Source organism: Phalaenopsis equestris, unplaced genomic scaffold (genome assembly GCF_001263595.1).
Source record: "Phalaenopsis equestris unplaced genomic scaffold, ASM126359v1 Scaffold000094, whole genome shotgun sequence".
Classification (NCBI taxonomy): domain Eukaryota; kingdom Viridiplantae; phylum Streptophyta; class Magnoliopsida; order Asparagales; family Orchidaceae; genus Phalaenopsis; species Phalaenopsis equestris.
The window spans coordinates 390,256-400,238 of NW_018164536.1; the positions used below are offsets into that span (position 1 = coordinate 390,256).

General features: G+C 36.3%; 1 protein-coding gene across 1 annotated transcript in view; it reads left to right on the forward strand.

Moving 5' to 3' along the window:
- Nucleotides 1-781: 781 nt before the first annotated feature.
- Nucleotides 782-9,983, forward strand: part of LOC110020250 (GTP-binding protein YPTM2) — a 17,249-nt gene continuing 8,047 nt past the window's right edge. Inside the window, exons 1-2 of the mRNA XM_020718280.1 lie at nucleotides 782-991; nucleotides 3,378-3,450. Coding sequence (XP_020573939.1) covers nucleotides 978-991; nucleotides 3,378-3,450 — 87 coding nt within the window. The 5' untranslated portion in view covers nucleotides 782-977. The remainder of the gene's footprint in view (nucleotides 992-3,377; nucleotides 3,451-9,983) is intronic.

Below are 9,983 nucleotides of genomic sequence, written 5' to 3' on the forward strand. Positions count from 1 at the left end.
TCAATAAAGTTATATATATTAAGTTTAAAAAATAAAATGAAAATTACTCATTTTTAACATTATTAAAATTGTGTTAAACCCATTTTTAAAGTAAATCTAACGTTTTTGAATGCCAAGCTGGAATATATTCTGCGGCTTCTCTTAATCACCCGCCTTAAAACTAGTGCTACAAAGACTGGGGGTGTAAACGAGCCAAACACGAGCGAGCCCTCGTTTATATTTCGAGCTTAGAAAGTGTGTTCGTGTTTGGTTTGTTTGCTTAGCGAGCAGAACACGAGCCGTTCATGAACAAATAGCAGTTTTAACAACCCTAATCACGTAGTCATAAGATGTTAAAGATTAAGACAATATTTAAAACATCATTTGAATCTAATTTAATAATTTTTATTCTACTTCCTTCATTAACACTTTTAATTGATTATTAATCTCTGCAGCCTTGTAGTCAATTAAATTTTTAAAAAATACTATTCATCAAAGATATATATATAAGTGATTAGTATTATTTCGAGCCAAAACGAGCCGAACACAAATGAACAAATATTTGTCATGTTCGGCTCGTTAACTTGCGAACGAGCCCAACATGAGTTTCTTAACAAGCCGAACAAGAGTTGTTCGAGAACAAGCCATTTTGAAGCTATTTAGCTATTTATGTAAAAAGCCTTTGTAATTTTGACGGAATTTTGAAATAATAATGAACTTTAATTCCAAATTTTGGGCAAATCAGTAATTTAAAGATCCAACTGTTTACTGCCTCTGTAATGTATTCCTCCTTAAATGGTTGGAAGTTTCTGCACATCAACCCGCTTCCGTATTTCAACCGCAACTGATCTCTTCCCATTTTCCAGCTCTTTCTTTTTCTTCCCGCATCGATTTGATCAACCTTTTGATCCGACTCATTTCCAGAGAAAGCTTTCCCGTCGAGAATCCCGCCTGAGAGATCGCAGCAGTCCGAGCAGCGGCTCCTTCGATCTGTAATCATGAATAACGAATAGTAAGTTCCTCGAGGTCCAATTTTTTTAATTTCGTCGATGATTTGGAGAGTTTTAGATGTCTACATGGGTTTATATCTGTCCGATGTAGAGGGGAGTCATTTGGTGTTTGTGATATGCTTGATTGCCTGGCGGATTGGGCTGACGTTGCCTTGATTGCGAATTTGAGAGATTGTTTGTCCAGATCTGGACGGCGTCTGCTTCCATGGTGCTATCTGCACCAAATAATTTGTCAGATCTGGGCTTTATATGATATTTTTGTTAAATTTGTGACTTAGGTGGCCTGGTTGTTCTACAATTGATGATTCTCGCCTGTGTTTACTGATTTATGGTTCTAGAATTTTTTTTGCCTATAAAACGGAAATAACTTCTTAATTCCATATAGAATGTGATGGCTATTGCTGGGTGGGATCTCTTATAGGCTTCATCATGTCTTGCTTGAAAGATTTTACGTTTTGCTTGCAAAATTTTGTTAAATTAGTGCAGCATCTTTCATATATTTTATTCTGAATTTGGCAGTACTAGATGTTGAATGGCATGGACCTATTGTTTCTTATGCTTGGACATACATGGGAATGCATTACTGTTTGCAGAAGTCAGCAGTCTTTTTATAATTTTGGTTTTTAGATACCATTTCTAGGACGCGGTTTTCTACAGTGTATTTGAGTGAACATTAACTGTACATGGAGGAATTAGCTACCGAAACTAATGTTTGTGACCGTGGCCTGGAAACTTGCGACTTAATTTGCTATATATAAGGGTATGTCAACTTAGGTTTATGAGTAAAATTGTTATTTTTGAGTAGTGCATTTCCACGCATGTTATGTAATTTTCCTTTTCTCATCAACCCCTCAAATAATTGGGATAAGACCAATGATGGTGATGATGTTAAAAAAGAAAGCATCTTCAATTAATTGTCAAGTAGAATGAATCATAAAATAATTAAAAAGGGAGTAAGTATTATAAAAGAGAAATTGAAAAGTATAAGGGACGATTACATAGAGGGCATCCAAAACATTACTCGTTACTATTTACAAGTCAAGCACCCTCTTTCATCTATTTTTCAAACTCCAAACCATATTTTTTATTTTTATCAAACTCACAATAATTTGATTGTGGCGCAGGTAAATGTTTTGGTTTCATAGTTCAAAAAATTGCCCAAGCTCTTTATTTTTAAATATCAATGTTTATTGTGCTCTGAATGTGATTATCCCAAAGTTTAAATGGTTAGCTTATATAAGCCTATGTCCACGATCGCACGAAGATTAAATAATTTATTGAGCTTCAAAATAGATATATGATGCGATTACACTACATACATTATTGAAAATATTGATAAAATATCACTTATCTAATTGAGAGAATTAAATTGCCTCCTATCCTATACAAGGGAAAGCTAGAAGTGGAGAATGAGATGTTGTTGCTATAGTTACCATCTCTCTCTTCTATTGTAGGAATTCAAATGAGTGTTATTCCTTAATATGACCAAGAGCTTCTTCTCTTGCTTGAATTGGAACCAATGGCACTTTTTTATTTTAAAGAAGCTGAAGAATTTCTCTTGCAAGCACCCTGAAGAACTATTGCTCTCTTTCTAAAATAACACTCCTTTACTCTTTCTTCCTCTCCATTTTTTTTTCTTTTGGGATGCATGAAACTATTGATTTATTCCTCTTTGTATGGTTATATCATAAGGTGGTAAGTGAGAATCATTAAGTATGAATTGAGCCTGAGTTAGATAACCACCATTTTGAAAAATCAAGTGTGAGTTTGGGTTTTGTAGTCACCATATTAGAAAATCAGTGTGACTGAATGTTAAGATGGTAATTTCTAATGTTAGAAATTAAGTTCAAACTTTAATCAAAATAGATAATAAAATTAGACTTTACATTTAACTGATGCTGTTGTAGTTGCAATGAGTTTTTTTTTATTGCTATATCAGATTTATTTGGTTGGAGGTAGCTTTCTTTATTTTCTTATAAGTCAGACAATTTTGTCATTGGGATACCAATAGTTTATATAAATAAGTATATTCTTCATGTGGTTTTTCAAATATCTATATCTCTATGCAAACTATCCATTTACTATTTCCGTCTGATTATTAGATGATGCTTTGATACAGTAAAGTGGGGAGTGAAGATGGTATAACTTATCCTATTCCATTTATTATCCAGCAAACCATTTTTATAGTTAAATTAAAATTTTGCACATGTATGTTCATAATAATGCTTTGGCTCTTATGCCTCAATCTTTTGTGGGAGAGAAGCTCAACTGTTTTGAAATGATACTGCTTTCAAATTCTCTCTTCTCTCTCAGTGTTTTTATTCTGAAAATGATTCATCAAAAGCTAATAATTTTTAGGAGAAATATAATTACTCTGTTTATTTGCAGTGATTATCTGTTTAAGCTTTTGCTTATTGGAGACTCTGGTGTTGGAAAGTCCTGCATCCTTCTAAGATTTGCTGTAAGTAGAGCATTTTTGTTTTTATGTTTTCTGCATTATTATATAATGTTAGCTAGCTAAAAATTTTCTAACTGCCTGTACCATATTTTAATGTTTTTGCTCTACTTTATTTAATGTTAACTAACTGTTTTTTAATGTTTTATATCTATTATATATTGGTAACCAGATAACATATTGTTTGTTACCTATGACCCTTCTGTAAGCTTCTTGTGAAATAAATATCATACTAATAAATCTTGGTTGCCTCTTTAATGCATCACTTGTGTTTTATCCAAGCATTTACTTATAATAATTTAGTTCTTTCAAATTTGAATTATTTGATGCATGCCTCGTAAAGTTTTGCCTTTATTTTATGCTCTATATGATTGGTTTCTGTTGAGATTTGTATCTTATATGGGGTTCTATTTGTAACTAGAAAAATTTTAGGGGTTTATTTGTAAATGTTGTGTGGCTCTATATTAGCCAAAATGTTAATGAAATGAACAAGATGATTATTACAAAATCATTTCCAATATGATATGAGAGCCCTAACCTTCTGCCCAGCTTGATCGTGATCGGCGTTGTTCGTCCTTTCTTCTGCTTCGTCCTTGCGAAGCAACCACTACTAGTGCTTGCTAGGAAGGCAACGAGAGGATCATGGCTCACAGGGAAGAGGCTTCGGGTTGGGATCAAGAAGCTTGATTTCGTGAAAAGAAGAAGGATCGCGCAGGGAGGTCGGTCTCTGTGGGCAGGCGATCCCGCCACGACTGTCACGCAAAGGGTTTTCAGGGTGTGCGGCTCGGTGTGAGGGATCACACGACTCAAAAGGCACGACAGAGGAAGATCGCGACGCTTTGCGAATGGAGGCATTTCGGTGCAAGGTAGATTGCGTGAACAGGCAAAACATCGAGATCAATGCGAGGAGCACCGAGAGGGTAGAAGAAAGCTTCTGTGTATATTCTTTGGTGCGGGGAGATTGGACTTGTGGGGCTAGTGCAGAGCACTCGATTTAGACAGAGAAGGAAGATTGTGGCTGCTGAGAGTAAGGAAGATCATAAGACAAACTTCAGTGTGTAATTTGATCGCGGGATTGTGCAAAAGGGGCTCAGGCTGATGCAGGGCAACACCATGCAAATTATATTCAACAGGGAAGGCAGCAAGATTTTGCGATTGTGAAATTTTGTATTGGATTTTGAACTGTTTGAGTGAATAGAGACATGCAATCTACTTTGTGTGGCATGCGATCGACAGAGCCGTGTGAGGGAAGCAGGGAAAGCTTTGATTAGAATGGTCCACACGAAGGATTTATGACGACAAGGAAGAACAACGAGAAATTAACTGCATCAAGTGCAGGTACCTAAAAACAAAGGAGCATGTGCTCAGGAGGAGACCTGTAGGTGTTACAATTGTGGAGAAATGGAACGTCTGATCAAAGCTTGTCCAAAGCCACCGAAGGAGAGAGAGACGGGTGGATGTGGATCGTCTAGAGGGGGCTATCGAACAAATCTGTTGTCAGTGAGAATGCATCCACCTTATTGTCATCCAAAAGGAACACTGCTAGTTATTCTCACTCAACCAAAGGTGCATCACGCTCGTGATACACATGCTATTGCCTCTATGTCCAAAACAAGTTCACCATAATGGATAGTATATTCTGGTGCATCTCGACATGTGACAGGTGTCGCTAGTGAGTTCTCGTCTTATACTCACCCATCCGTTCCATAGAATATTCAGACCACTGATGGGACAACCCAGCCTGCTGATGGTAAGAGTACAATGAGGTTACTAATTCTATGACTTTGTCAAATATTTTGCTTGCTTTTTTGTTTTCAGTGAATCTATTATCAATTAGTGTCATTATACTCAAATTAAAATGTGTTGTTTTATTTGAAATTCCAAATGTGATCTTTCAAGAGAAGGGTATTGACTGGAAGCTTGGGATTGACATGTGACATAGTGGACTCTGTTACTTGGATAGAGAGAGGATGAACTCTGCCTTAGTATCAATGGTTGAGAATGCTGGAGCATGAGGAATTAAGGGAAGTTTGGAGAATTTATTGCTGCTACGTCACAAACGCATGAGAGACTCTTCGCTCAATCTATTGAGTCGTATGTATCCATCATTATATAAAAAAGAAAATAAACAAAAACTTGTTTGTGATGCTTGTGAGTTTGACAAGCATATCAGGAGCTCATATGTTAGTTATGGTAAACATAGTTCTCATAATTTTGATTTAGTACATTCATATGTATAGGGAGCTTGCTCTACAATTTTGATGAATGGTTACAGATATTTTGTAACTTTCATTGATTGTTTTTCTCGTGTTACTTGATTATATCTAATGAGAAATAAAAGTGATGTGCATGCCTATATTAACTTTCACAGGGAAATTCAAACTCAATACGGTGTTGTAGTAAAGATATTGAGGTTTGATAATGAGACAAAGTATACTAACAACGCGTTTGGGGAATACAACATCAAACTATATGTTCATACACACCGACACAAAACGAAGTGACAGAAAGGTAGAATAAACACCTTCTAGAGGTAGCTCAAAGTATGATGATCACGATAAATGTCCCAGAGCACTTTTGAGGGTAAATAATTTTGACATCGACTTAATTGATCAACAAAATGCCCTCGAGAGTGTTAGATTGAAAGTCTCATTGTCAGATGTTAAAAATTGACAATAGTAGTATCATTCCATTGAAGATCTTTGGATGTGTATGCTTTGTGAAAGACAACATACAATGAGACTATTATTGTCACTTTTCAACATTTATAGGAAAGTTGAATTCTAGAGCTGTGAAAGTAGTCTCATTGACAATAGTAGTATCACTACAACCACTGAGAAAGTAGGGAAGCATACTAGGTATTTGGATGTGTATGCTTTGTAAAAGACAACATACAATGAGACTATTATTGTCACTTTTCAACATTTATAGGAAAGTTTAATTCTAGAGCTGTGAAAGTAGTCTCATTGATCAATAGGAAAGTTGAGCTGGTTGAATCAATACTACTATTGTCACTTTTCAATGAGAATTTGAACCATACTACTATTGATCAATGAGACTACTCTTCTGAGATTACTATTGATCAATGAGACTACTATTTGAGGTATTTTGATCAATGAGACTACTATTTGAAGCATACTATAGTAGTCTCAACTATTGATCAATGAGACTACTATTGATGAATCTACTATTCATCAATGGACTACTATTTGAGGTATTATGATCAATGAGACTACTAGTATCAAACTACTATTGATCAATGAGACTACTATGTGAAAGTAGTCTCAGAACTGGTTGAATCAATACTTGAAGAGTAGTCTCATTGATCAATGGTTGATCAATACTATAGTAGTTGATTCAAATTTCCAGTAGCGAAACGTGTGTTCGTGAGGTATTTTGCAACTCAGAAGAGTTATGTATACTGGAGCCCAATTGAAGAGACTCTTTGTGAGTATGGGCATGTTATGTAGAGAATTTGAACCATACTACACTGTGGAGGTGGATTCAGGTTTCGGTGACAATCACTGAAGATATGAGTCAAGAGAGAGTGAGTAGTAGTGGTGATATAGTGGTGCAAGTTGGCACAATGCCATGTCCTGTGATATGAGATGAATCAACTGAGAAGACAGAAATCAAGAAGGTTGAACCCAGAGGTGGTGGGATTCAAGCTGAAGGTGAGCTAAGAGTGTATACTTGGAGGAAGAAACAAACTGAGGGAACATAGTTTGTAGTGTCAATAAGTCTTTTATCCCGGTCTTTCCCAACTCTTGAGATGCCTACACCATTCACTTTTAATTCAAAACTTTTAGGTGATATTGTTCCTCCGTTTACTCCAACGTTAAGGAGGTTTTACCGCAGCTATGCGGGGCATCTTTCTGATCGTTTTGGGTGGGGAATTGACATTGCTAACTTTGTTTCTTATTCTAACATCTCATCTTTACATGAAATATTTATTGCATCAATGGACTCTGTCTCTATACCCAAGTGTTGGCAGGTAGCTAAGGAGAATCCCAAGTGGAAGCGACAATGCATGAAGAGTTTGGGGCTCTTAATAAAAATCAAACATGGGAGATTGTACCACTACCAACAGAGAAGAAAACTGTTGGGTACAAGTGAATCTTCTTGGTGAATCAAACTTCATAAGGGAAGATGTAGAGATATAAAGCTCAACTAGTGGCAAAAGGGTATAGTCAGATATATTACATTGACTATGATGAAACCTTTGTACCAGTAACAAAGATGAGCACAATAATGACACTGGTTTCTCTGACAGTGAATGGTGGATGGAGGTTACACTAACTTGATTTGAAGAATGTTTTTCTTCATGAGATCTACTTGAGGAGGTATATATGGAGATGCCACCAAGATTTAGTACATCCCAAGCAGTGAGCAAAGTGTGTAGGCTCAATAAGTCAATATATGGTTTGAAGCTGTCTTCTCGAGCATGGTTTGATAAGTTTAGAATGACGATGATTGACATGGGATATCAGCAGATCAATATAGATCATACGGTGTTCTTTTGATGACATGAATGCCACATTATCATACTTGCTGTGTATGTAGATGACATAGCTGTCATCGGTGATGATGAGACAGAGATTGCTCATATGAAAGGAAGACTGGATTCAATTTGAGGTAAAGGATCTTGGACAACTCATATATTTTTTTGAGATTGAAGTGACATGTGGTTCTGACAGGATGATCTTATTTCTGAGAAAATATATACCATATCTCCTCATGAAAACAGGTATGTGGAGGTGCAAACTTGCAGTCTCTCTAATTGATCAGAAGATCATGCTGAGTGCAGAGGCAAGAGAACCTGTTGATCGTGAGAGGTACTATAAACTGGTGGGCCGCCTGATCTATTTGTGCTACACTCAACCTGATATTTCTTTTGCAATAAGTGTGGTGAGCCGTTGCATGCATGATCTAAGGAAGGGTCATATAGATGCAGTGTATCAGATCCTGAGATACTTGACAAGTGCACCAAGAAAGGGGTTGATCTTTACGAAGAATGTGCATGTAGACATTAAAGACTTTTGTGATTTTGACTGGGCAAGTTGTGCAGATGACAAACCATTCATATCAGGATACTGCATGTTTGTAGGTGACAACTTAGTCTCGTGAAAGAGCAAAAAATAGTAAGTTGTAGCAATATCAACAACAGAGACAGAATACAGGACCATGACATTAGGAGATTCTGACATGATGTGGCTGAAAGCCTTGTTGGTTGAACTCAAAGTGTAGCTGGGAACTGAAATGATTTTGAAGTTAATTCCTTTATATCTATATATTAAGGGTGCAAACGAATCGAGTTGAGCTTGAGCTACCGCCAACTTCAGTTTGAGCTTGATTAGTTTTATTGAGCTCGAGTTTTATTTGTACCAATTCAAGCCGGCTTGCTTATCATATAAGAGAGATACAACAACAACAACAACAACAACAAAGCCTTAATTCCACTACGTGGGGTCGGCTACATGAATCCTTTTTCTCCATTGCGTCCTATTTAGTGTCATATTTTCATTTAGTTCTAGTAAATTAAGATCATTTTTAATACAATAAGCCCAAGTCTTCCTAGGTCTACCTCTGCCTTTCTTAACACAAGTCAAATCTAAAACATCTACTCTCCTAATCGGACCATTAGATGGTCGACGTTTAATGTGACCAAACCATCTAAGACGACTTTCTCTAATTTTGTCTGTCACAGGAGCTACACCAACCCTATCACGAATATATTCATTCCGCATTTTGTCTCTAAGTGTAAAGCCACTCATCCACCTAATCATTCTCATCTCGGCAACACTTAACTTATTATTATGCTTCTCTTTTAAAGGCCAACATTCAGCGCCATAGAGCATTGCAGGTCTCACCACCATCTTATAAAATTTTCCTTTCAGTCTTAGCGGTACTTTTCTATCACACAAAAAACCCGAAGCATTCCTTCACTTCAACCAACCAACTTGAATTCTACTATTAACATCCCCATCTATATCACCATCGCTTTGGACAACGGACCCAAGATATCTAAATCGTTCACACCTTTTAATAATTTGATCACCCAAAGTAACACTTCTGTCACTAGAGCTATTAATACTAAAATTACATTCCATGTATTCAGTTTTAGTTCTACTTAAACGAAGGCCTTTAGACTCCAATGTAGACCTCCATAATTCAAGTTTTTCCTGGGCGTTTTCTCTCGTTTTATCCACGAGAAGAATATCATCAGCAAAAAGCATACACCAAGGTACATCCTCTTGTACATGTCCAGTAAGACGATCCATAACTAAAGCAAAAAGATAAGGGCTTAAAGTCGATCCCTGATGTAAACCAACAGAAATAGGAAAATATTTTGTCAATCCTCCTTCAGTTTGAACACAAGTAACAGCTCTAGTATACATATCTTTAATGACTTGAATATAAGTCATATCAAACATTTCTTCTCGAGAACTCTCCAAAGGATATCTCTTGGAACCTTATCGTAAGCTTTTCTAAATCAATAAAAATCAAATGTAGATTCTCCTTATTATCTCTGAACTTCT